The sequence below is a fragment of the Leopardus geoffroyi genome, chromosome C1 (assembly GCF_018350155.1).
Source record: "Leopardus geoffroyi isolate Oge1 chromosome C1, O.geoffroyi_Oge1_pat1.0, whole genome shotgun sequence".
Taxonomy (NCBI): Eukaryota; Metazoa; Chordata; class Mammalia; order Carnivora; family Felidae; genus Leopardus; species Leopardus geoffroyi.
In genome coordinates, this window is record NC_059328.1 from 215,711,723 (window position 1) to 215,738,359 (window position 26,637).

At 55.1% G+C, this 26,637-nt stretch overlaps 2 protein-coding genes across 8 annotated transcripts in view; one reads left to right on the plus strand and one right to left on the minus strand.

Annotated features, from left to right (window-relative positions):
- The window catches only part of MROH2A (maestro heat like repeat family member 2A), a 43,836-nt gene extending 38,094 nt beyond the window's left edge, over positions 1-5,742 (plus strand). For 5 of the 7 annotated variants that reach the window (XM_045481790.1, XM_045481789.1, XM_045481788.1 and 2 more), the window contains 7 exons: positions 1,227-1,373; positions 1,523-1,705; positions 2,160-2,315; positions 3,744-3,875; positions 4,522-4,624; positions 4,868-4,933; positions 5,517-5,742. In XM_045481790.1, the coding sequence (XP_045337746.1) occupies positions 1,227-1,373; positions 1,523-1,705; positions 2,160-2,315; positions 3,744-3,875; positions 4,522-4,624; positions 4,868-4,933; positions 5,517-5,638 (909 nt within the window). In that variant the 3' untranslated portion in view covers positions 5,639-5,742. The other 2 variants (XM_045481793.1, XM_045481791.1) reach the window with 2 other exon arrangements.
- Positions 5,743-9,445: 3,703 nt separating this feature from the next.
- LOC123599664 (Holliday junction recognition protein) lies at positions 9,446-25,839 on the minus strand. The gene is made up of 9 exons (XM_045481798.1): positions 25,669-25,839; positions 25,261-25,327; positions 22,169-22,224; positions 20,834-20,951; positions 18,344-18,405; positions 16,931-17,023; positions 16,044-16,122; positions 12,322-13,891; positions 9,446-9,726 (listed from the first exon to the last, which is right to left on the minus strand). The coding sequence occupies exons 1-9, from the start codon at positions 25,762-25,764 to the stop codon at positions 9,687-9,689; spliced, it is 2,181 nt and encodes a 726-aa protein (XP_045337754.1). The 5' UTR covers positions 25,765-25,839; the 3' UTR covers positions 9,446-9,686.
- Between the last annotated feature and the right edge of the window lie 798 nt (positions 25,840-26,637).

Consider the following 26,637-nt stretch of genomic DNA (forward strand, 5'->3'; position numbering starts at 1 on the left):
TCTGGGGCAAGAGCCCAGGCTCTGAGGGGCATCTGAGTCAGGGGGCGGAGACTGTCCCACCCCGGAGGGGACGTGTTCATTCACTGGTTCGTCACACGATCTGGGGTGTGCATCTAAGTGAGGCGTGCTGTGCTGAGTGCCGGCAACACCCAGGGGCCTGGATGAGGGCACCTTGGCTCTCGCCGGGGTCGGTGGTGCTGGGGGAGGCCTCCCAGGAAGGTTTTGGGGGGTCAGCGGGGCTTTGCCAGGCAGGAAGACCGGGGAAGGGTGTGATGGCCGCTGGGGTCCAGTTCCGCTTCTGTGCAGTTGGGGCACTTTCGGGGTCCTGAGGGAATTGGCCAGAAAACTTTTAGGAGAAATTGTGTCGGCTGCATGATGCCCAACATGCTTTAGGAGCCCAACATCACCGAGGGCAGCATTGGCAACCTTTTTCTGTAAAAGGCTGGATAGTACGTTTCCCATTTTGGAGTCACCAATTCGGTGTTTCGTTTTCTTTAGGTTTATTTTAAGAAATTTTTTTAGTGTTTATTTTTGAGAGGTGGGGGAGGGGCAGACCGAGAGGGAGACACAGAACCCGAAGCAGGCTCCGGGCTCCGAGCCGTCAGCACGGAGCCCGACGCGGGGCTTGACCTCACGAACCCTGAGATCATGACCTGAGCCGCAGTTGGACGCTAAACCGACTAAACCACCCAGGCGCCCCTCTTTAGGTTTATCGAAAACACATTCATGTGTGCGTACATGTGCGCGTGCACACGCACACGTCAGAGGGGTCCCCGTTGGCCGAAGTCCTGGCATTTTGAGCGCTGGGCCCCTTGTGACTCTCGGAGTCCCACTCCGCTCCTCGTGCACTCCCGTCCAGGCCCAGCAGGCACGGCTCTTGGACACGGTGGCTGCTTTGTCAGGGAAACTGAATGAACGTAAGGTCACAACGTACAAGGTTTTTCCCGTGTATTTCTCCATGAAGCCTCCCGACCACCCTGTGGGGCAGGTACTGGTGTCACCCCTTCTTACAGGCGAGGCCACGGAGGCTCAGAGGAGTTAGGTGACTTGCCGGGGGCCCCAGCCGGCCGGCGGAGGAGCCCAGAGCTGGGCCCGGGGAGCTGGGGCTCCGAATTCTCTCCTCTTCGCAGAGACCATTCTGTGCATTGGGTCTAATCACACGTCCCATCCTGAGGCTGAGAAAGGGGCCTATACGGGCGGTGGCTGTAAAAAGTTCTCTCTTCTAGTTCATGAGCGACCCAGTTCTGTACCAGGAGAAGCTGCTGAAGCCCACGGTGTTGATGCTGGAGAAGGGCGTGGACCAGGAGGACGAGGCCTTGAGGGTGCTCTCCCTGCGTGCCCTGGGCAACATGGCCCTGGGTGCCCCCAAGAAGGTCCTGCGCCCGACCCTGAGCTCAGGGGCCCAGGGTGCAGGGCCTGGGGGGTGCTGAGAGCCCGGGGCTGGCGTGTTCTGGCCGATGGGGGAGGTGAACCAGGTGGGGACTGAAGCTCCTCGTGGCCCCCTCCCCCACCCGCACCCCAGGTGAGGCAGTACCGGAAGCTGTTACTGGAGAAGTGCCTGGGTTCCCTGCGGGAGCCCGTGGTCACCAGCGTGACCTCCGAGGGCATGGAGGCCCTGGCCAAGATCCTGGCTGAGCTCCGGGAGGGCGACGTGGGGTCCTCGTTCGGCATCATCTCCGAGCGGTGCAGGGCCTTCTTCGACAACGTGAGCCTAGATCGTGGCCTTACTCGGTCCCGGCCCTCGCTGGGGGCTTCCCACGTGCCCACACACACGGGCGAGCACCTCTTATCCCCGTAAGAAAGGACAAAAGACGTGCTCTGGGACAGGAGGGGCCTCAGGTCTGACTTGGGGCCCACGCATCCGTTAGCCGATCCTGGGATCCCGCAAAAGAAAAACAAAACCTCTTGTTCTAGGACTCGTGGGACCCCTCCCCTGCTCGTAGGGTGTGAGCCTCTCCTCTTAATGCCTCGCAGCCTGCAGAAGCTCTCTGGGCACCTGGGTGGTGGCGGGCGGAGGGCCGCCATCCTGAGGGAATGATCCAGAAGCCTTTGCGGGGGCCGAGGCAGCCCAAAGGGTCCACGGAGCGGCAGGTGGCTGGGGTTTCGTTGGGCTTCTTGTGTCCTGAATTTCAGGACTCGTCTGTACATGTCGACCACAGGAGAGTGAGCTGCTGCGTTTAAAAGCCTTCGTCCTGTTTGGGAAGCTGGGAAAGCTGGTCAGGATCTCTAAGAAACACTTCTTCAAGGAGGAGGTGAAAAAAGCCTGGATTCCCCTCATGCTGCACTGCCAGGACCCCTGCTCCGAGGCAGCCCAGGTGAGACGCGCCCTCCTCTTTGTGGCCCAGAGTGTGGGGACCTCTGGTCCCCAAAGGAGAACGTAGGCGGGTCTGCGGGCTCAGCCTCTCCCCACGTCCCTCTTGGTCGGCCCCGTTCCTCATGCGGGGCTGGGGAGGGGGTCCGGCCGGCTGACCCACCAACCGGCCTACTGAGGCATCTCGGCGCTGTGGGGAACACGGCACGGCGGTCTTCTCCCCCAGTCACGGCCTGCAGGCACCCTCTGCCCAGCCTCCTTTTCCTTCCAGCGGATTCCACAGCTTGCCATCATCACCCTTGGGTGCTATGACCCGCTCACGCTCCAGACTTGCCTTAAATCCCTCCTCAGTGGCCCGTCTCCCCTCCCTCTCGGGGGGCCCGGTTCTTCCGCCGGTTCGGGCGTGGGGAGGGCAGGGGAGACCCACAGCTCCTGCCTGTCCGACCGCCTCCCCTCACCCCGTGCAGGCCCGTGACCCTGACCTCTGTCTTCTCTCTCCACACGTCTTCCTGTGTGGACGGGGGCAGGGGGCCAGGGAGAGGGGGCTGAGATTAGGGGCAGTTCTGTCCCCTCCCCGAGAGCTGTGGGGCACTCAGCAGCTCACGTTCCACTACTGCCTCAGTCTCCAGTTCCGGGGTCCCGGGAGTCCCGCCCTGGTGAGGGTTGCGGGTGTCCACGCGGGGTGGGGTGGGCTGGCGGCACCTGCGGGTTGCTGAGGGGCATCCTGTGGGGCACTCCTGACTCCTGCTCGGCCTCGGGGACTCTGGTGACCCCGCCCATGAGTTCTCAGCCCTCAGAGACTCTCTCCTCACAAATCCATCAGTGGCTCCCACTCGTCTTTCACTTTGTATCAGCAGCCGTCCTGCGGGGTGAGCCTCAGGGAAGGAAGGCCTGGGAAGGCGGCCGAGAGGGCCTAATGAAGGAACGGCAAAGAGGGGTGGGGGCTGGGGAGGCCACAAGGGAGGCAAAGGCCTGGCTGGTTCCAGGCACACGGTTGCCACGCGTGTCCCTGGCGAATAGGTACCCCAACCCCTCTCCACACCCCCCTGCCCAGTCTCCTAGCTTATCCTCCCGTGAACTAACCCTGTTAGAGGCCGGAGGCCGGGAGGCCCGGTTGCTGCAGTGCTCAGGGAAGGTGTGGGAATGAGAAAGCTCACCCCGGTCCTATCTGTCCCTGCCGGGACCCTGGCCCCAATCTCCCAGAGGGGCAGGTCCTGGGCAGGGCTGCTGAGGGCACGGAGGTTGCTGACTGAGGGACAAGAGGGCTGCGTAGCTGGCGGGGCTCCGGTCGCAGGTACACTTCCCCGGGGCTGCCCCCTGGCTTCTCGACGGAACGCCAGCCCTGCCATCCCCACCCCTACCCCCAGACCGTGGGAACGCCCTCGGTCTGCCTGGCGCCCTCCCTGCCATCCCCCGCCCTGTGCCCCTCCAGGCCTGCATGACCACCATGTTTCAGTGTGTGCACTTCTGGGGCTGGAAGGCCCTGGAGAACAGCCCGGGCCGAAGTAACACCAGTGTGGCCGAGGAGATGACTGTTTTCCAGATGATGCTGTGCTCCATCCCGGTGAGGAGGCTGAGGGCGTGGGCCTGTTGGAGGGCCGCCCGGGGCCTGGGGCTCTGGGTCACGGCTGCCATAGACCTCTCTCCCGTGACCATGTGCTCACCTTCCAGGCGTGAAGCGTCAAGGCCAGCACGGTCCAACAGAGAGAGAACGCAAGCCGCATACCCCCACGTTTTCTAGTAGCCATGTTAAGAGAAGAGAAAGAGGGGAAACCAAACAATCATAGATTTTATCTGACCCAGTAGATCCAAACCATTGTCTTGTCAACATGCAATCGATGTGCCAATTATTAACGGGGTATGTTCCAGTTTGGGGGTACGGTCTTCAAAATGCAGGAGGCACCTGACACTTAATTCAGACCAGTCACGTTTCAAGTGCTCAAGGGCCACGTGTGGCCAGTGGCTATGGTATGGGACAGCCACAGAGTCTAAAGGCCAATGTGATCTCCTCTCTGGGTCAGACAGAAGGTAACAGGGGGCTGAAAGTCCCTAAGTTGCCCAGCTAATAATTCGCTGTGCGATGCTGGGATGTGCACTTGCCCTCTCTGGGCAGACCCTCCCGCATCAGACAGATGGGAACCCACTCTGTGAGCAGCCCATCTCTAAGGCCTTGTCCTCCATGGCTCTGTCCATCCTGTGTCTATTTGCAGACTCAGAAAAAGCCTGCTGTTCTCTATAGCTTCTTGCTAGAAACAATGACCTACGTTAATAGTAACCTGCCAAGGATCAGAATTGCTGCGTGCGACCTGGCAGGTGAGCGAGCAGATGTCTCCGGATGCAGGAGGGACCTTGAGGGCCACACCCAGGCCTGGAGCGGGAGGTGGCCCAGGAGGGGCCAGACTCAGGCGGAAGTCCCCCGGCACGTGTCCTAGCACACCCCGCTGCACACCTGCCTGATCCTCAGCGGAATCCTAAACAGATACCTCCTAAGGCCAAACGGAATCTCCCACTGGCCTAATATTTGTGTGATGAGCATCTCGCTGGCTCTCGTTTTAGGAATTATTATGCAGCAGATGCCTGCACATCACCTGAAGAAACTGGACTTTCCGGCACTGCGGAATTGTAAGTAGAGAAGACTCAGTTATACGGAGGCCTCGACCTCATTCGGGGAATTTAGGGAAAGCGCCTGGGGAAGAGCCAGCGCACCCTTTGCTGTCTTTTTGTTTTTTTCTTTTCCTTTCTTGTTTTTGTTTTTGTTTTTGGCGGGGTTGAGGGACGGGGGCGTGTAATCAGGGTGCACAGAGATGGACGAGCCTGCCGGGGGCTTTCTGGAAGAAAGCGATTTGACCCGGGAGGCCTTTCGCTCGTTCGCTGGGCCTTCTGCCCGCCTCCCCATCACGAATGTCTACGAGATGTTTCCACCCTGAATCCCTCAACTGGTCTACACCGCATGCGAGTTCTGTGGGCGATCTTTCTGTCCCAGAGAAGTAACAGAAGGCCGAGATGGTGTGTGTGTGTGTGTGTGTGTGTGTAGATGCAGCTCCCCTGCCGTCTTCTGATTTCAAGTCCAAAGGGTTCTGCTTCTGCAGCCCGTGTGAGCCCCTAGCCACACAAGCGGCTTCGGGACCTCCTACCAGCTCCACTGCCCGTGGCAGAGGGCACGGCCGAGCGGGGTCCCGACTCTCCTGTTTGTGCCCACTCTCAGCTCTCCAGGAGCTGCAGTTGGACTTGGATCCTGGGGTCCGGAGGGCAGCCCTGGAGACCCTCAAAGTCTTGGATACTTGCTGTCAGCACCAGCTTTTGGCTTCTCCCGAAGGAATTTGCTAGATGGTCCGGACGTAAAGCGCAGGCTGCCCCTTCAGAGTGCCGAACCACAGCCGTGCAAGCCACTTTTTAATTTAGTTTGTACGAAAAGCATCGTTCTAAAATAATCAGTGTCCCTTTCTTTCCTTCCCTTGGAAAATAAGCCTCCATTGCCGTTTGGAGTACGGATTCCTGACTTGGGAGGTGACAACGTCCCCGAGCCCAGGCAGTGGGGCAAAGGGAGGATTTACTTCCAATGGGGTCGTTTTACGTCCGCTTTCCCCGGATCGTGTGAGGGTCTGAATCCACGTTTGTGCCCCCCACGCTGATGGTGTGTCCCCTGCCAGGCGCTGTGCCGGGAAGGAAGGGGAGGCAGGCGGCCGTCTGGCCCCTGCCCCCCAGGACCCCACCCTTGAAGGGAAAAGAGGATTGTGATACACATCCGAAGAAGGAGGGTGGAAGTGCCCCAGTGGCGCAGGGGTGGGTGGGAGGGGGGAGTGCCCACCAGCCTGGGGACGATGGGGGATGTCTCCAGGAAGCGACACAACACCAGGCCTGTCCTCACTCTTCCCATCGTGGGGCCGGATGGGACAGGCTGGGGCAGGGACCCGGCAAAGCCTGGAACAGAACCCGGTTGAGGGGCAAGAAGGGGAAATAAATGAAGGTCACGTCCAAGCAACAGGCAGGGGACAGGGGAGGCGGGCAGGGAAGGTTCCCTGCACTTAGGCCGTCAACAGAGTAGTCTGTGGTTGCCTCCTGAGCAGGTAACGGCGGGACTCTCAAAGGCAGTCGCCACCCCGGGCCCCTCGGTGGGAGGGGGCTGCTGGACAGCGCAAAGCATCATCGTCGGTGCGCCACAGGCTTCCCGGGACCCCACTGGTTTCCCCACTGTTTTGTGGCTCCCGTGGGATAGATAGTGAGGGTATTTTCAGACACAGGCGGGAACAGACAAGCCATTCACTACAGGCACGGAGGAAAGGGCCACAGATGTGGACAACAGTCTTCAATCCCCTTCATGCCTGTGCAGAACATTTCCAGACGGCTTATAGGCCTAAATTTGGAAAGCAAAGACACAAGACAATAGAGTGTTTTTAAAAATATTTTCTTAAAAAAAAATTTTTTTTTAATGTTTTATTTTTGAGAGAGACAGAGTGTGAGTGGGGGAGGAGCAGACAGAGGAGACACAGAATCGGAAGCAGGCTCCAGGCTCCGAGCTGTCAGCACAGAGCCTGATGCGGGGCTTGAACTCACGAACCGCGAGATCATGACCTGAGCCGAAGTCGGACGCTTAACCGACTGAGCCACCCAGGTGCCCCCAAAGGATTTTATTTTTAAGTAAACTCTACACCCAATGTGGGGCTCGAACTCACAACCCTGAGATCAAGAGTCACATGCTCCACCGACTGACTGCACCAGCCAGGTGCCCCACCGATAGAGTATTTTTTATTCTGAGAGTAGGTTTTCTTTAAAAGGTAACAGCAAAGGCCAGAAAAAAATAAAGGATTAAGCTATCCGATTCTGTTAACATGTAACTTCTGGGCAATAAAATGCCATAAAGTTAAATGACAAATCACAGATAGACGTCACTTGCAGTTTATATAAAACGAGATTGGTTCATATAATTGGACGGGCATCCAGAACATATCCTACATCGGTAAGAAACAAAGCCAGTTAACAAGAGAGGCCTGAGGGGACGCTTGAAAAGCCAGGACCCCTGAAATGCAAACTGCAATACGTCTCACACCCCCCAAGTGGCACTGACTGGTGGCAATAATGTGGGAGGTGGGACCTCTCCTATCGCCAGAGCGCAAACTGAACCGTTTGGGAAAGCGATTTGGCAATAATTAGGGAAGCTGAAGACACCTGTCCACGACCGGCCCCTCTACACGTAAGCCACAGGTGAGCCCACGCACGCACGCATCACGGCTGTGCGTGTGTCCTTAGCAGCAGACATCCAGCAGGAAGGGGGGGAACCAGCCACCTGAACTCTTGAGATACGAGACACCCGCGCCCATCACCTCCCGTCAAGTGCAAACACCTCTTGTGAAACCAAGTTGCAGAATGCGAGCAGTACTATATGCACGTTGAAGACACAGACCACCCCACATCTAGCCTATGGGGTCCTTCATTGGCGGATCCCATAAATTAGCTAAGACCCCTGGCACCCGGGTGGCTCAGTCGATTAAGCGTCCAACTCTTGACTTTGGCTTAGGTCGTGATCTCATGGTTCGTGAGATCGAGCCCCGTGTCGGGCTCTGTGCTGGGCATGGAACCTGCTTGAGATTCTCTCTCTCTCTCTCTCTCTCTCTCTCTCTCAAAAAAAATAATAATAATTAGCTAAGACCCACGCCCAATCTCTTCCCCCTTGCCTTCTTCCTGTAGATGATAATCAAACCCCCGGTTTCCCAGTCTCTGTGGCAGACAACAGCACAGGCCTACTAGGGATGAGGCAGGAGGCGTGGGGGGGGGCGGGGCTTGGAGGGGGCGGTGGTGCGGGCAAGGCACGTTTTGGCTAAGGGTATTTTTTTCCCGACAAAGAGCAGAGAGTGGGTTGTGCTCTTCTTAGGAACACAAGGGAAAGGTCTGGAACTGCAGGGGCCACCCCAGCCTTGTTGGCGCCTGGGCCAGCAGCCCCTTGCCAGCCTGTGCGGAGGAAGAGTGAGCTGCCCGTGAGGGGTAAGGCTCTCGGAATGTTCTCTGCTGCGAGCGGCACAGCCCTTCTGGTTCCCACGGCTCTGGACCGAACGTGAACCCCAAATCCACATATGGAGGTCCTAACCCCAGTGCGATGGAATCTGAGGTGGGGCCTCCGGGAGGTGATTCGGTTTAGATGAGGTCACCAGGGTGGGGCCTGCACGAAGGGATTAGTGCCCTTTTAAGAAGAGACACCAGGCCGAGGGCCCTCAGCAGAGCAGACTGTCCGGGGACCCGGATCTCTGACTCCCAGCCTCCAGAACCGTGGGAAGTAAGTTTCTGCTGTGTAAGGTCCCTGGTCAGTGGGATTCTAAGGCGGCCTGAGCGAATTCCTACACTCGGGTAATGTGGTCCCAGCATGAAGGTGTGGGCGGAAAGGGGCACAGATCAGTATCAGGAGAAGGGGACGGGAAGGAAAGGTGTGCAAAATTTAACATTTCTGACTTTGTATTTAAAAAAATTTTTTTAAGGCTTTTTCATTTTTCAGAGACAGAGAGAGGCAGAGTGTGGGGTGGGGAGGGGCAGAGAGAGAGGGAGACACAGGATCTGAAGCGGGCTCCGGGCTCCCAGCCGTCAGCACAGAGCCTGACGCGGGGCTCGAACTCAGACTGTGAGATCATGACCTGAGCCGAAGTGGGACACTTCACTGACTGAGCCCCCCAGGCGCCCCTCTGACTTCGTATTTAAAGCAAGAATCCACAACACACGGCAATACGTGGGCTGGCACACTGGCTGTCACCGTGTTCTGAATGTGTGAAATATTTTATTTAAAAAGTCACCGTGGTACCCTATTATAAGCAGTGGCAATGAGAACCACGAGCCACGAGGGGAGCCCTGTGGCGGCAAGAATGTCTGAGAACAGCACGTTTTCGGCTAAAAACATGAAGAGGTTAGGAATGGCCTGTCATGGGTGAGCTACTTTCAACTTGCTCCCTCCTAATACGGGAGAGAGCAGGTCCCTGGTTCTGAACCTAAACCGTGGCAGCTCTTTCCGAGAGGGTCATCGTCTCCAGGGCTCACACAGGTATCGGGGCAAACGCTCTCTACCTACAGGGAATAAAGAGCATTCTCAGGACATGTCTACAGTTTAAAAAGAACACATGAGAAAAACAGGTCTATAAAGGATCACACGAAAACTTTTAATTGAGCAACTTTATTCAAATAATTTCTATACCGAGAACTCAGAGTCATTTCAATGGGACCAATTTCACGGAAATTTGCTTTGAAGGGCAGGGAAGTGAATCCAAGCCTCACATATTCTTGAGGATTAAAACAAAAAACAAAAAACTCACACACATAGAGTAAAGGAGAAGAGGGACAAAAGTCTAAAAGAAGTTGGCTATATACTTCTCCAGCTTTGAATTTTTCTAATACAAAATCACTTTTCTCTTCCATCTTGAAAGATGTGTTGTTCTTTCCTTTAGAAAAAGAAAAAAAAAGTGACAAGGGAAATGATTTCAGTACAATTCCACTAGAATTCCCAAGCCACCGAAAGCTGGACTGTTTTATATTTATTCCACTGCCTATATGTAAATATTGGTGGGTCCACTAGAGAAAATGCCACCACACTGAATAAACAGCGTAAGGGAGGTAAAGACCCACTCGAAAGCAATCCCCCTGGGCAGGCGGGTGAGCCAGTTGTTACGCCCACTGGCTTCAAATCCTGGCCCAGACTCGAATGCGAGTGTGGACTCAGGAGTCCTGAGGCTTCAGCTACATTCGCTTATTTGTAACCTAAGACACAGAACCTGCCTGCTGGATGACAGCGATCTCATCAGAGGGTTCCTGTGCGGGTTAAGGCAGAAGGGTGTAAAGAAGGTTCCACACAGAAAGCACTCACACGTTAGCCATTCAAATTCCTTCTGTAGTCACAGCTCGGGAAGATTTGGTCCCTTCCCTTAAGACATTTATGATTTAAGTAGGGAGAGAAGAAAAATATGGAAATGGTTAAGTATGTTTGTATCACCGGTTCAGACGGAACTGCGAAAGGCCCCCGGGGGCGGCCACCGCGACTTATCAAATTCCAGGGGAGCCGGGAGGACCCCACGGAGGGCTGAGTTCTCCCCGTGTTTCACTGCTGGGCACACAAGGCATGGCTCATGGCCGTGACCTTGGTGTCTGCTCCATGTGGCCCTTGATGGGCAGGTGAATGGGAGGCGGGGGGGGGGGGGGGGCTCCCGAGGTGGGAAGCAGGGGTCGGGTGCAGCTGAGGCACAAGAGGGCGGGGGGCAGTGACCCCGCTGTGCTGGCCGGGCCAGCGGGCGGCCTGACCTGCCGGCAAACCTGGGGACAAGGTGGGAAAGCCACAGAGGTGAGCCTGAGGGGCACGACACGTAGAGAACAGGTCAGGAGGGTGCGTGTGAGCGGGTGCAGGCCTAGACAAGCAGGGCCGGAGGGACAAGGGCGCTCTGACAGGTCGGGGCTGGGCCACCCCGGGCACGGCTCTCACTTGAGGAGCTGCCTTCGGTGAAAACCAACCCCCTCTCAGCTGAGAAGGAAGGTCAGGTGTCCCCCAAGTGCCTGCCATGGTCCCCGAAAGCCTCAACCCCACAGGACTCGGAACGTGGCTCCGCGCTGCCCTGCAGGTGGCCTGGCCCGAGACGGGCGCAGGCAAGGAGCCGGAGGCCCGGACTAAAAGGGAAGAGCCAGCCACCCGGCAGACAGACGACTCGGCCCTCGGCAGGGCCTCCTGGGGCGCAGGCCGTTCTCCCGGTCTGGGAGACGCCCCCACTTTGCTCCGGCTCCACATCGGGCCTCACCCGAGGTCCCTGACCTCAATCCTTGACCAGAAAGACCAATCACAAGGCGGGTCCGCTTCACCTGACGAAGGCTACCTCGTGGTTAGGGCCACAGGCCGTGCGGTGCCTGTGGAGCCAGACTGCAGGCTGAGAAAACAGGGGCAGCCGCAGACCGCGGAAGCAAGAGGACAAAGGACCGGACCATGATTCTGACCTTGATGAAGCGGTCAGCCAGCTTCAATGCCGGCTTCCTGGGCTCATTCGGGGGCGGGGGGGAGGGGGGGGGTCTTCCTCACCCAGCCCCATTTGTAGCCAAAGCACCCGCGGTTTTTGGAAATACCTGCCGAGAGGGGAGCCACACGGGTCTGAACGCTGAGAAGCGCGAGTGGGCAAAGGCAGGGCAGGAGCAATGGGGTCACTGAGGGGCGGGGACAGTGACAACTCAGGGCTCATCGGGGCTCATCTGGGAGAGGAACGCACTGTCCCCTGGGATGGGCCACAGGACAAACAGGCACAGGTGGAAAAGGAGAACACGGACACTCAGGGCAGAGGGGGCCCATCTGAACGACCGCTGAGGGGCCGGCCATCTGCACGGGGTGAGGAGGGGAGAGGAAACCTCACCGCCAATGCATTAAACCCCACACGTGCACCCGTCAGAAGAGCCGCATCGTCCGGGACCCCGGCTCGCAGACCCGCCAAGGGCGCGCTGGAAGGCCCGGAGCTCACGAGACGAAGTCTAACAGCCCGCGGTGACCCGTCCCACCTCACCGCCACTGGAGAAAGCAGAGTGGGGCGTGTACGTGCAAACCTGACCTCAGTGATCTGTGCAAACGCAAGTGTAGGCCGAGGTGGGACGGCCCAGGTGCACCTCAAAGCCCAGCACGGATACCGTGGCCCCGGCGGGCCGCTCCCGCTCCGGACCCACTAGGGAATCCAGAAGTACAAGGAAAGGCACTGCCTCCAGATCAGTTCTGCTCTACGACAGCTGTTTTCTGAGTGAGACCAGGAGAGGTCGGGAACGACAGTGTGACAAGGACAGACCGAGCCCTCCTGAGGCTTTTCAGAGAAGTCCCCTAAATGCATCCCAGGGGAAAACGTGTAAAACATTCCCTGTAAGGACATGTCCAGCCCCACCATGATGCATCTCACACAGGGACATGTGCTTGATATACATGCTGATTTCAGCGGAAGGAAAAGAATCTGGGAGAGGGTTTGGAAAACAAACACAGAAGCATCCTGTCGTAAAACACCCACATTCAACGAACGGAAACGCACCTTTTTTTCTCAGCTGGGCTGTGAGGAGACGACCTCTCCCCCGGCCTTGGGATGGGCTGGCCCACCACTCTCGAGGAATCCTGGGAACTGGCCCACTGTCCACACAGCACAGAATCTGATAATCGACGTCTCTTTGGAGGGGACCGATGGCCCCTAGCGGCAGTGAGCACAAGGCATGTTAATGGCCGAGCCTCGGTGGCGGTTAAGCGCAGTGGACGTTCTATGCTCTGCTGGGGTGACGCCGACAGCTTTGGGGGACTTTGGAAGCCAGAGTCTGGGTTTAATTTTCCTAAGGTGCCTCTCTGATACTGAACTTCCAAACTTGCTTTATCTGGACATGCTCCAACGCGTAAAAGTGCCTTCGTCCGCGGAGGCGATTGTTGGCAATACTTTTGATGAAGCTTGTCAAATTTTTCTTTTATTTCCTTGTAACGATCTCGGCCACAGCTTAGAGGCTGCACCCCTGCTACTGAAGTAGGTCTGTTGGGTGAGGCGGACTTTCTAAGTATTCCAAGACTATTGTTTCCCTGAAAAAGGAGTGTCTGCTCAGAGCGGCGTGGGCTCTGCACGGGGCTGGTCTCTGGAAGTGGGGGAGGGGAACCCCTTCTCTGCAGGCATCTCCCTGCTCCCCTGGCTCGTTCACCCAGCTCTTTAAAGGCCTCATTTAACCTCTTAGCTTCTGCTGTGCCGAAAGTTCCACTGAGCCTGAGGGTTTCGAAGCCCCGGGGGCCACAAGGGCTCGCTGGACCACCCCTGTACACGTCCACGGCTGAGGATTCCGGGAGGGAAGTCAGGACGGGCTGCTTCCGGGGACTGGGGCAATACTCCTGATGAAGCTTATCAAATCTGATTTCAATTTCCCTGTAATGATTCCCTCGCTTGCCTGGGAGTATTCTTGGTCTGGAAACGATTTTTACAGGGGAAATTAACCATTTTAAGGCCTTGTATCTATTCTTCTGATCCAGATGACACACTGCACGGGAGTCTCCATAAGGCAACGAAGAATGCCCCTGGGGTGTTAAACTCCTTAACTCCTTAAACTCTTTCCAACTGGGACCCCATTTAAGGACTTGGGGTTTGTTTACTTCGAGAAAAGCTTTGTCCAGTTTTAAACCCGTCTTCTGGCCAGAAGCGTCCAGGACGTTCTCACAATCTCTTAAGGCGCCCCTGTCCCTCCCTGGCCCGGCACGGACTGGGAGCCTCTCCTGGGAAGCCCTGTGAGGGCGCCTGCCGCCTCGGCAATGAGTCCTGTTCACTCTGCTCCTGGAGCATCTCCTCCTCGAGCTCCAGTTGTGAAGGACAAACGAGGTTTTGGTGGAGATGATACAGGACGGCTTTGCGCTCAGCAGCAGGCTCATTGAGTGCAGCATGCCCGCGTACAGGTCGCTGATGGTCACGTCGCAGATGTCGTCGGGCTCAAAGGACAGGCTGCTTGAGAAGCTGTGCCCCCCGGTCCCTTGTAACGAGACACTGTCACTTCTAGGCACCACGGCCAGGTCTGCTGAGCAGGGGCGTGAAGCGGGCTTCACTGGGCCACCAGGACTGTCTCCGGACACACGGCCACAGCGTTCTGGAGGGAAACACACAGAGTAAAGTGTTACCGTTCAAGACGGTCCATCTGCAGAGACCACAGAACGAAAAGGGTGGATCGTGATGACAATTCAAAGAACAAGAGAAAAAACTCCACGAAAACGTGAGAATAGATTCTCCTCCGAGATTTCTTTCTAGTTATCAAACTCTAATTCCTACTTTCCACCCCAGCTTCCCCAAAGGGGTCTTCCTCCCCCGTGTGATGGTTTACACGTTGGATGCCCTTTCAAAGTCTAATTAGAAACCCAACAATTACGCCGATTACCTGTGGGGACAGGTGACAGAGGCAGAGGACTCCTGAATATGCCTCTTTGTACAGCTTTGACCTTCACATCATGTTAAATGTTTTATAGATTTAAAAAATAAAATTAAACCGGGGCGCCTAGGTGGCTCAGTCTACGGAGCGTCCGACTTCAGCTCAGGTCATGATCTCACGGTTCGTGAGTTCAAGCCCCATGTCGGGCTCTGTGCTGACAGCTTGGAGCCTGGAGCCTGCTTCCAATTTTGTATCCCTCTCTCTCTGTCCCTATCCCCCTCATGCTCTGTCTCTTTCTCTCAAAAATTAATAAATGTTAAAAAAAAAAAAATTAAATAAATAAATAAGTTAAATTAAACCAACAAGGATAAGGAGAACTCTAGAAGTGAATACAAAAAAAAAGAAAAAAGAAAAAAAAGAACCCAAGTGCGTATCAAAGTGATGACAACGGAAAGAGAAAAAAGGATCTGAGTGACTTTGAACATAATCCTCTGAACGTGCACCCTTGGTGGGATACTGTCCGAGCATCCAAGAGCTGCTCAGGACTCCTGAACCTTCTTCAGCAGACTGGCAAGCATGTGGCAGCAGGGGCCATGGTTCCGAAATCAGTCCGCACTGCACGACGAACCTAATGAGTGCAGGACTTTGGTGCTGGCAACACCTGTGGGGTCAAGGTCATGGTGGGGGGACAAAGTGCTCAAAAACAGACAGGACAGGCAGGCCAGAGGTCAGGGAAACCAGCACGAAGGGCTCCTGCAGGCTGATCTGGGACAACTGGGCATCAGTGGCTACTAATATGTGAATTAAAAAAAAAAAAAAAAAAAAGCCCATGGGTTCTTATTGATTCTAGAAAAAAATTGTTTTTAAAAAGTGAAAGCATGTGGGGATAAAGGAAGGAACAGAATTAGGGCACGAAGGGACTCGGCGTCTGCTTACGGAAGGATGCCAACAGGCGCACACGGAAGGAACGGCCAAGCCAGGGAAGGGTTTGCGGGCGGGGACGCAGGCAGGAGTCGTGGCCTGGCGCCGAAGCCTCGGGGTGGGGTTTGCGGGGACCCAGGCGACGGGCACCCGCAGACGATGCCAAGGAAAGGGCACTTCTGTAGTGAGAAACCTAGCGGGTCCTTCCTTAGCTAAGTGGCCAGGCTCATGCGTCACCAACAACGGGACAGAGTGACGTGATGTCCTGAGAGAACACACCGTCGCCTGGGCAGCATTTTTGCCAAAAGTGTTTAACATGCACTTAACCTTAGAGGAAACCACCAGAGAAGTAAATTGAGGGACGTGCGGCAACACTACCGGCGGCCGGGACTATTCAGGAAAGTCGTGATAGGAAGGTGCCCACAGAGACAGAGCTCGGCGAGGAGCTTTCTGGACTGCGGTGCGGGAAACAACTAGGCCCTGGCATGTGCCCCGCCCGCCGCAGCCGCGTCCCTGGGCCTAGGAGACCTGCAAGCACTTAAGGAGAACACGTATGTGACTGCAGATGACGTACGTGGTGTGCGTATGTCCGTGTGTGCACGTGCGGGGGTGCTGTGTGCGTGGGCGTGGGCGCCGGGTGTGCAGGGGACGGAGAAGCAACTGCGACAACAGGTTGATTGTCAAATAAACGCGAGCAGAGGGTGTAGGAATCCTGTTTCCGGAGAGTCAAAAACTCACCGCAGTAGGTTGAGCTGAAGAGCTAACCAGCAATTAGTGCTGGAGTCCCAGGGGAAACAAGCAGTTTGCCGACTACACAGGAGGCTTTCGCCTGTTAGGTGCTGGTGTCTCGAACAGTTTATGTCAAGCACACGAGAGGGTGCCCAGCGGTAGGGGCGCCGCGACTCTGCCAACAGCGATCGGGAGGCGGTTCACGCAGTTTCTGTGTCCCACTTACCAGGGGCAGGCCCGGCAGGCGAGGCCAGGGGAGGGCTCAGTGTCACGTGTGCGTCCTCTCCACCTCCGTCACCAGTACACTGAAAAGGAAGCCGGCGATGTGAACACGTGTCGACTCTGGGCGCCCTCAGACGCCCCCCGCCGCGCGGGTCGGCTAGGTCGGCTGCTCCTCCCCGACGCAGCGGCCGCGGCCTCCGGCAATGGTGGGGGGAGGTGTCTTAGTAACCTCTGGGAACTTGGCCCACGTGACCTCCAGGCTACCCCCCCCCCCGCCCCCCCAGCCCTCCTGCTGCTCCAGGTTAAAGGGAAAGGCTGTTCCCGGTACCCCCACCAAATCAACAGGCCTCAGACCCAGCGTCCTCGCCGGTCAGCAGCACAGTAAGGAAACGTCTATGCTCCTGTTTGCTGCCTTTGAGATAAAGTAGTCAGTCATCCCACAACGAGTACCTCCTACTTATTTGACATGAAGATGTTTTCTTTATGGGAAGATGTGACAGAAACTAGGGTTGGCACCCTTGCTCTGTCGGTCACGCTCTGGGAGCCCCTGCACGCTCCACAGCAAGGTGACCGTGGATAGGGTGGAAGGGGGGGAGAAGTGGGGCGGTGGGAGCAATCCCTTCCCCAGAGGGTGGGGCCCCCTACGTTTCTGTGAGCGCCCCCCCCCCCAGAACAGTGGGCGATGGAGGGCACACCCCCCGGGTTTCCCCGATCGCCCCCACAAGGCAAGCGTCCGTCTGCAAGCCTGGGAGGGAAACGGCTGGGAAGCAATGGCTTCAAAGGCTCCTTACAGGCTCCACGGAGAGCGAACAAAAACCTGATTAACCCACCTAGGTGTATCACTAGGTTATGATTCAATGATCTGAAGACACGTCCTGGGAAACACATTACCTCTAAACACCCTTCATCCTGTAGCAATATATCCACTTGGGTCAAGTACTTCCTTCGTAACTCATTTTTCAAAGGGCTCCAGGGCTCTGCAGGCTGACACAAGAGAGAATCAGTGTTCTTGAGAGCTTTTAGGTCCGGATGAGCTCTCAGATTCTCGAGCTAGCTGGCAAGTTCATTAACTACATGTGGGTAAATGAAGCCCCTCGAAGTCATTTTTCACTCCTTGCTGTTAGCGGTGCAAAGTGGGCCCGCCCCTCTGAAAATCCACCAGAAACCCAACTTTAGATAATTCATCCAGTGGCAACAATCCCAAAGTAAAAAGACAAAAATCCTCCCAAAACACAAAAACCACCCTCATAAGCCTGTTGGGAGGTGTGTGATGGCATTGCTAGGGAACAATTCAAAACCATCTGAATATTCTTGGGTGAGTTCAGGACTCAACTATTAGAATTAGTCCCAATCAGTGTGCTCACAGGAAAGGACATTCAGCACTCTGGCTCAGGAGGCAGGGCCCCCCATTCCCTTCCTGCCCACGCCCTGGGGCAGGGGGGTCTTGCCCCTCACTCTCTGCACCTGAGTGGCTGCAGACCGGGGATAACACACACGCACACTGTTCATGAAGTTCTTTACATCTGGGGCCACCTAGCCCTGCACCACCGCCCCTCCGTAATGCTCCAAAACGTACAGCCTTCCCCCCGGACCCCTGTCACTACCTTATTTAGTTAGACGCCACAAGTCACACATTGGGTGTTTGGGAAAATTCTTCACAAAAAGAGCAGTTTTCGAGAAAAGCCACACACAACAGCCATTCTAGCGTCTGACTCCGGGGCCAGGAAAGACCCCCCAGCAGACTGCATTCTTTGTGTATTCCCGTGCATCCCACTGGAAGGAAGGGGAGATGAGACCCAGTCGGGGGAAGAGGAGACAGGTGGTTCCCGGGACCACGGGGGCACCCTGGGAGACACCGAACAATGGCCTGATCTCGCGACCTCGTGGACTAAATGGGCTTCCAAGGGCTGACCTGGAAATACTTCCTAGAAACACCTTCCTTATGACTTGTCTCTTCGGGCAAAGACCACCTTAGAGCCTAACTTTCAACACAGCGTGCTCGATCAAGGGTACTGGGCACACCGTGAACTGTGACTGTTCCGTCTGCACAGGGAACACCACCCGACATATATGTGAGTTCAGGAAATCCGGCTTGAACCGGGGGCAGTAAGGGCTGCCACGCGCCAGATGGAACGAGGCCCCTGCTGCCTTGAGGGATGTGAAGGGAGGACCAGAGACGGGAGGGGTGGTGTCAGCAAAGGGTGAGCCTCCCAAGAGGATTTCAAAAAAGACACCGGAAATGAGGACACACACACGCACCCCAAGCCCTGGCTCGGTCCCTTCGTCACAAAGGGCAGGTCTTACCATGAAGGCCCCAGCAGCTACATCTTCCGGACACAAAGACGCATCATCACCGCTTTTTGAATCTAAAAGCAAAAAAAAAAAAAAGGAAATCTCAATCAGAATTTTATTTATTAAAATATTTTTAAATTTTTATTTATTTTTGAGAGAGAGAGAGAGACACAGACAGAGTGTGAGTGGGGGGAGGGGCAGAGAGAGAGGGAGACACAGAATCCGGAGCAGGTTCCAGACTCTGAGCTGTTAGCACAGAGCCTGACACGGGGCTTGAACTCACGAACCGTGACATCATGACCTGAGCTGAAGTTGGACGCTTAACCAACTAAACCCCCAGGCACCCCAAGAATTTTAAAGAAAGCTTGCGTTTTCCTCTCAAGAATAGTTTTTACACCCCTCCAGTATGTTCTAGGGCGTTCCCTTTAATAAGGACACAGCCATCTGTCGCTGTCCTGATTATCAGTAATGCAACAAATGCATCAGAACAGGAACGCGCCTCAGGGGGTAGAGACCAGAGAAGCAGCTTTCTGTCACGTTGAGCTCCTTCGGTGGCTTCTGGTCCTCGGAGCTGGGTCGCTCTAGCCCAGCACCGTCCTAGTCTGTGATGGCAGAAAGTTCCCTACCTGCCGCCCGGTATGGCAGCCACCGGCCACGTGTGGCTCGTGAGGCACATAAATAAAATTTTCCATTTGATTGAACTTTCAGTTCCTCTGACTCGCCACAGGAGGCTGGAGCCACCACACCGGACAGTGCAGCTCTAGGATAAACGTTTCTAGTTATTTTGAGCAGTCCAGAAACTCACGGACCTAAGGATCTGTGGAGCTAAAATCTCGATCAACACCAGTCAACAGATAACACCTGTGAATAAACACCTTCCTTAAGGTCAATTCTACCCTGAATGACCGCCAGTTTTCCCCATGGGACTCAACCCATTTTACAGATGGCTAGAGCAGGCAAGGTGCCGGACGAGGGCTGGGGAGAGCGGACAGAGGCTGCAGGTCAGGGCCGGCAGGAGATGGGGGTTCAGGACCAGTTACAAACCTGTCTACCCAGCTGGCTAACTGCTACCGGGAGGAGAGCCGGTGTAGACGGCTTGGGTGAAAGTGGGGGGGTCTGTTCTGATGGCAGGTGTCAGCAGGGGTGGGGCTGGTACCGTGGGGGTGCGGTGGGGCACGGGGGCAGAGCCGCACAAGGGACGGTGGGAGGCAAAGGCACAGGAGGGGGACGTCTTGGGTATGAGGAGGGCAGGAGGGGCTGGGTGTCTGGCTCATTGTACAGGGAAGACGGTGGTAGGCCTTGAGCCAATAGGAATCCTGCTAGGTTGACCTTTCCAGTTTAGATTTGCCGAGTTTAGACAAAGTCTTCAAGAAGAGAGGCTGACAGGCAGTAAACACATGCAGACTGGGTCTGGGATGGGGGTTCCGCCAGAGTGAGGGGCTCAGACCAATCTCAAGAAAGGGCATCCAGTAGAGAGGGGAGTTAAGAGGGGCTGGGAAGGAAGAAAACCCAGTGGGCACAGGGCCACAGGCCAATTACAGGATTTCCAGAAGCTTCAAATGCCACCAACAGGGCAATGGGATAGAAGCCACAGAATGCCAGTGGGAGTTGCCAGTGGGGAAGGCTGGGACCACAGAGAGTTACGCCTTCCCGATGGAGCCCGGAGCCTGCACAGAACCGGCGGAAGAGAGGGTGGCAATGGAGCAGAGCATCGGCTGTAAGTTCGTTCGAGAAGGGAAGTGACCCATGGCAGGTGGCTACAGAGGGACACGGGACCGGGAGAGCCGTGAACTCTGTTCCGTGTGCTTAAGGTGGAACCTGAGCACGTTCAAACAGATGCATCCAGGGCAGACAGAGACACCAGAGAGAGAAAGATGGTGATGACAGACTCCCCGGAAAACAGGCTGGCTTGGGGTTTGGGCAGCAAAACGTTCTGTGGAAGTCAGCAGTTCAGGGGCGCCTGGGGGGGCTCAGTCGGTTAAGCTTCCGACTTCGGCTCAGGTCATGATCTCACAGTTTGGGAGTTTGAGCCCCGTGTCGGGCTCTGCGCTGCCGGCTCGGAGCCTGGAGCCTGCTTCGGATTCTGTGTCTCCCTCTCTCTCTGCCCCTCCCTGGCTTGTGCTCTCTCTCTCTGTCTCCCAAAAACAAATAAATGTAAAAAAAAAAAAGTCAGCAGTTCAAACACGGCCTGCACGGCAAATCTGGCGTTTCATTATATTTTTGACATTAATTTTTTTACGGAGGGGGCAATAAGTTAAAAACTGATGGGAGGGCGTATGTCCATTACTCAAGAACGCTTGAGCACTGTTTCTGTGTAGGCGCCACGGACGTAACAGCAAGACGGCTTCTTTGGGGAGTGCAGACAGTAGTGACAGGCACTTTAAGATGCTCCCACTTTTAAAAAAGCCTTGGAAAAAGTCATCGTGAGGAATCTGGGCTTTAAATGCCATCACAGGGACGCATGTCCCTCCCGACCACAATTCCTAGTGCAGGGACACTCACCCACTCCCAGGACTGGTGTGCTGGGCTCAGGAAGCGCCAGACCTCGGGCTTCGGCTTCCGCGGGGTCACCGCCGCTCCTGCTGTCTGGGGCATCCTCGAAAGTCTTCACTGGGGAGTCCTCGAAAGCACGGAAGTGGATAAAGACACGCTTGATTCAGTGAGAACACATTTCAAGCCACCGTAACAAACCTACACTCCTTCCTTTAGCATATGAGAGAGCAGGGGTCTCATAGGCCTCTCTTCTGGTACAGTTTGTGAGTTTGAGTCCTGCATCGGGCTGTCAGTGCAGGGCCTGCTTTGGATCCTCTGTCCCAGCTCCTCACTCCCTGTCTCTCCCCTCGTTTTCTCTCTCAAAAGTTAAAGATTAAAAACTAATAAATAAATAAGTAAATAAGTGTGACTGAATTATACAATGGATGATGAAAAGAAATGATCACAGTGTATAGTATGTAAAGAAGAAGGGGTAAAAATATGTGTATTATAGGTGGGAATTACATTATACTAAAATATCAGTGACTATAGGAGTCAGGTTGATTTTAATGGTTGTATGTATTTCTAACGTTTGTACGACCAAACGTATTATGGGTGTGATTCAAATAATCAGGAAGAAATTTTATTTCAGAACTGCTGTTCCTTGCTTTGGAACCCTAACCCTGACGTTTTCGTTCTGGGGTACAGGCTTCTGGGCTGGGAGGCAGTCGTTAAGGGAATTCTAGACATCCCTGCAAAAAAATGACGGTAGCAAGACTCCGTGGGCCTCCCAGGAGGCGGGCAGGCTGTATCAGCACCTCCCGTGAACATAACAGGCCGAGGTGCCCCAGCATCAGTGGATGCATCCGGGAGAAACCACACAGCGTTTTGGAAAACAGCTCCACGCGGAAAGAAGCGTGACCCTGTACCCTCTCCCTACTCTCTTCCCCTTGCAGAAGAGAAAGGAGGCATGTTTCTTTCCTCAAAGGAACTGGGTTGGGGCTTTTCTGTAAAGGACCCAACAAACTAGGCTCACAGATGCAGCTAAGGCTGGGGCAGGGGCAGCTTTCTCCCACTGGCCAGCCCTGCACGTGGGGCTGTCGTCAAGAACCCCTTGGCCTACAGCAGAGGAAACGGGGCAGAAAGGGCTTAAATATCAACGCAGCTCCTCCTGCTACCTGACGAGCAACAGGAGAAAAACTTCTCAGCAAATCCTTAGAGGAAAAGGGGGGAGTTCAGGTGAGAAAGACCTAGAACAGAAGCCCCGTGGCGACCTCGGTGCAGTCACAGCTAACCTACGCCTTTATTCACATCGATATTCCCGCACGGTAGCACGTGGCAGCAATAAAAACGGACATTAAATACCTGGATTTGTTCTTTGTTTTTCTCCTTTACTAGTCCTCCACCCCAAATTCTCAACCCTTCAGAAAAGAAAGGAGAGAAAAGTTACCGCTTAAACAATCCTGACCGCTGAATGTCTGTTCAGTCTGCATTCAGAGAAAACCAACGTGATGGGCCAGAGAAAGACGTAATCTACGGAAACCCAGCCACGCTCCTGATACCTGTTGTTCTCATCTTTGTGAGGCTGGAAGTCTTTTTTTTTAAATTAAGATTAGGGACGCCTGGGTGGCTCAGTCGGTTGAGCGTCCGACTTTGGCTCAGGTCATGATCTCGCGGTCTGTAGGTTCGAGCCCCGCGTCAGACTCTGTGCTGACGGCTTGGAGCCTGGAGCCTGTTTCGGATTCTGTGTCTCCCTCTCTCTCTGACCCTCCCCCGTTTGTGCTCTGTCTCTGTCTCAAAAAAATAAATAAACATTAAAAAAATTTTTTTTAATTAAGATTAGACAGGGGCTCCTGGGTGGCTCAGTCGGTTAAGCATCCAATTTCGGCTCAGGCCATGATCTCGCGGTCCGTGAGTTCGAGCCCCACGTCGGGCTTTGCGCTGACAGCTCGGAGCCTGGAACCTGCTTCGGATTCTGTGTCTCTCTCTCCCTCTGCCCCTCCCCTGCTCACGCTCTGACTCTCTCTGTCTTTCAATAGTAAATAAACATTAAAAAAAAGTTAAGATTAGACAGAAATCTGTCATTAATGGAAATCTCCTACCTAGGAGGCAGATTATCCAATTCTGTCATTAAGCCACAGAGTTAAGCAGAAACAAGGAACACACATATGCCAAGTACTGTACTCAAAACATATTTATTGAGAGCAATCTATATACTATGTATAGACTGGAAGCACTTTCTGAGGGCAATCTAGATGTCTAGAACAAAGCCCAAGCGCAGGGTAAACACGGAGATTAGGAGTCCTGCCCCTTACTCGTTAGCAGAACCGGGGCAAGAATACTTAATCTCTCCCTAAACCTCCATTTGCCCCCAGGTAAATTCAAGTGAACAAGAAGGGATCCTTGGGTTGAGATGGTTGCCAACGAGGACACTAGCAAACGTTCACACACGGTGCTTACAATGCTCCAGGCTCTATTCTAAACACTTTCCAAGTACACCTCATTCAGTGTCTACAACTCACCTGTACAGAACTCCTACTTTCCAAGTTGACTGGCCAGACGGAGACACAGAGGCAAGAAGTGGGTCCAGCAACCAGCCCGGGCTGCTCAGCCACGTGGTGGAGCCAGGCTGGGAACCCAGGGGAGTGACTCTCTGTGCTCCTGGCCACTGTGCCCTGTGGCCTTTCTGGAACAGTGACGCCGAGCAAATGTGCTCCGTCAGGTCAAGGCTTTGCCAATTTGGCTAAGTGACACGGGGCTGGTTCCTTCACATCTTTCTGCTGCATCCTCTGCTGGGAAACCATGATCCTAAGGACAGCACCTACCCCAAAGGGCTGTTGAGAATCAAAAACACAAGACCCTCAGAAGCAAAGGGCACACCTTAGCTATCCACACATGCGAACATCTATTCCTCCCCTCCTGTCCTCGTCATAATCGGTATGGGAGTGTTAGCTCCGATCTACACCCTACGGTGTTGCCTTAAATCGGGAGTTTATGCTACAAGGGTGGTCAGCTAACCCTAATCACGGTGGCGCTCCCCTGAGTACCTCTCCAGGCTGAGCAACAGGACAGAGGAACTGTACTATCAGCAGCCGGGAGCTCGTTAGACCTACTCAATCTGCACCCAGCACCGATGCCAGAGGCCTCAGGGATCCGTTTTAACAGGCTGTTCTCATTAAACCGGCGTCAGAAGTGAGTTTCAGCAGTGAAGTTAGTGGTATTCTAGATATGTGGAGTGGCCAGACCATTCCTTGCGTAAACAGCGCACCAGAACATAGTGAATGAAGCCTGTTGATGGCACCCTGGGAATGATTCCTACCCAGCCCTGGGTCCTGCCTTCGGGTTAGATTTCTCATTGCCTGATGAGACCAGAAAGTAACAGAGGCCTGGAGCTGGACTGTCTTAGCTTCTGTCTTCACAGACTTTTCACCCAAGGTGTGGCTAGGTCAGCTAAAAATGCAGAGAGCCAAAACTTTATTTAACGCCAGAAGCAGATCTTATGAAGCTTTTAGTGCCTGTCTGTCCAATGCAGAGCAGGACTGGATCTGAGATCTGCCTTCATTAGCCGGTCCTAATGAGCTGGTAATAAGACAGAGGGGGAGGAACTGACGTCACCCAGTGCAAACTTTCTTCACCCAGCTACCAAAGAGAATCCAGGAGATTTAAGTCAGCTTACAACATCAACCACTGGACGGAACGGCTCCTTCTCCCTATATTCAGGTCAAGTTCCAAGTACTCAGAATCTCAAGGACGACAGCTAATACTCCAAGTCAAACAGGTCAAAAAGTAGTCAATAAGAGTGATTACAAGAGCTGGGCCTTGTTCCAAGAGTTTCACAAGGAGCTCCTGTAACTTACAACATCCCCATCAAGTAGATTACCACCATCTTCCCATTTGACAGGTGAAGAAACAGAGACACAGCCTTGGCTGTTAAAGCAACCAGCCCACAGGGTGCCTCGGGTGGCTCAGCTGGTTAAGCGTCCGACCTTGGCCCAGGTCATGATCTCCCAGCTTGTGAGTCTGAGCCCCGTGTCGGGCTCTGTGCTGACGGCTCAGAGCCTGGAGCCTGCTTGGGATTCTGGGTCTCCCCTCCCTCTCTGTCCCTCCCCCTGCTGGCACTCTGTCTCTCTCTCTCTCAAAAATAAACTTAGAAAAAAAAAATTACAACCCCCCCCCCCCCCAAAACCAAAAAACATCCCAACCGGCCCAGACCGACAGGGTCAGACAGGGGGTATTTTTAACCAGCGTGTGTCTATGGATCTGCAGAATTCTGTTTTTAATAGGTAATTTAAAAAATAAGTAATTTATAGGCTCAAGGGAACTAGGAATGTTTTAGTTCTTATTAGGCGGACAAAATTTTCACAAGAGAGCAGGGATAGCATTTCAAACTCTGGGACGACACTATCCTGTTCACACTCTGAACTGTACACATTCAGAAGTGGGGGATGACTCCGTACCCTGGGGTGTCTCATAGGTCAGCGTGGACATCTGCACCAGCGGGGCATCCTCGAAGGGCTGGTTGTACTGCGGGAGAGAAAGGGGCATCCCCTCAGCTCCGAGGGCCGCGAGGAGGCCCTGACCCGGCTGAGGAGGCGCCAGCACAAGGCTGGAAGTCTACAGGACCCCCCAAACCCGCCCGCCTCCCTCTCGCCCCCAAACCACATCCCCTGTCTACCCCAGCGCCCCCAATCCCGCTGCCTCCTCTCCACCCCCTCTCCCCTCCCCTTCCCACCCCGCTCCCCCACCTTGGGCCCCGCGCTCGGCCGCCTCCACCCTTACCCCAGCCCCCAGCCCCGTTTTTCCCCTTCCCCATCGCGCCCGGCCTCCCCGACTCCAGCGGGCGGGTTGGGGGGCGGGGGGCCTACCTTTTCTATCAGCCGCTGCATGCGCGTCTGGAAGCGGCGGCGGCTGTCCCGGAGCTGCCACAGCAGCGCGTCCTCCCCCAGGGGCTCGCCCTCCATGGCTCGAAGAGACCCACACCCGACTCCAGCGGCAAGACGTACCGCGGCCCCTTGGGCGCCCCGGTTCAAATAACGACTCCCGCCCCCTCTGCTTGCCCTTCCGGCTTTCTATTGGCTGGTGAGGAGAGGCCGGGAGCTGATTGGGCCTTTCAAACGCGTGGCGCATCTTACTCCCGGCCAATCCGCGGCCGATCTTCTGACCCCGCCCCACCCGAGCCCGGCCCGGCCGCGGGGAGACGGCGGCGGCGGCGGCGGGGGCTGGGGGTGTCCGCCACCGCGCATGCCTTAGGGCGATGGCCCGGTGGAACCGGCTACCGGTTGCGTTCCCGTTAATCGGCCGCGCCACTCGAGAACCCTGTGGAATTATGGGATTCCTCCGTTGTGCACCTGAGATGACTGGGTGACTTGCTGGGGGGCGGGGGTCTCGCGTCGGTGTGAGGGCCGCTCTCACCCAGATGTTACCTGGCCAGTTTCCTCCCCTGGCCCCCCTCCGGCCCAGGCCCGACGCAGTTACGACCCCGGGGGGTGGGGGTAGGGGGGGGGAGGGTGCCCAAGAAAGACACTGCCACATTACCAATGCAAAAGGAGGAGGAAAATGACCATACGTTTAGGAAGAAATGCCATAAATGTTATAGAATCCATATAGAAAATAAAGTATTTTTATTGGAGCATCCGAACACATAAAGCAAATATTAACAGACCTGAAGGGAGAAAGACACAGCAGTACAATAATAGAGGACTTCAATATTCCACTCACATCAATGCATATACCATCCAGACGCAAATCAATAAGGAAACATTGGCCTGCGGGAAGTGTTAGATCAGATGGATTTGGATACATTCAAACAAAGCATTCCGTCCAAAAGCAACAAT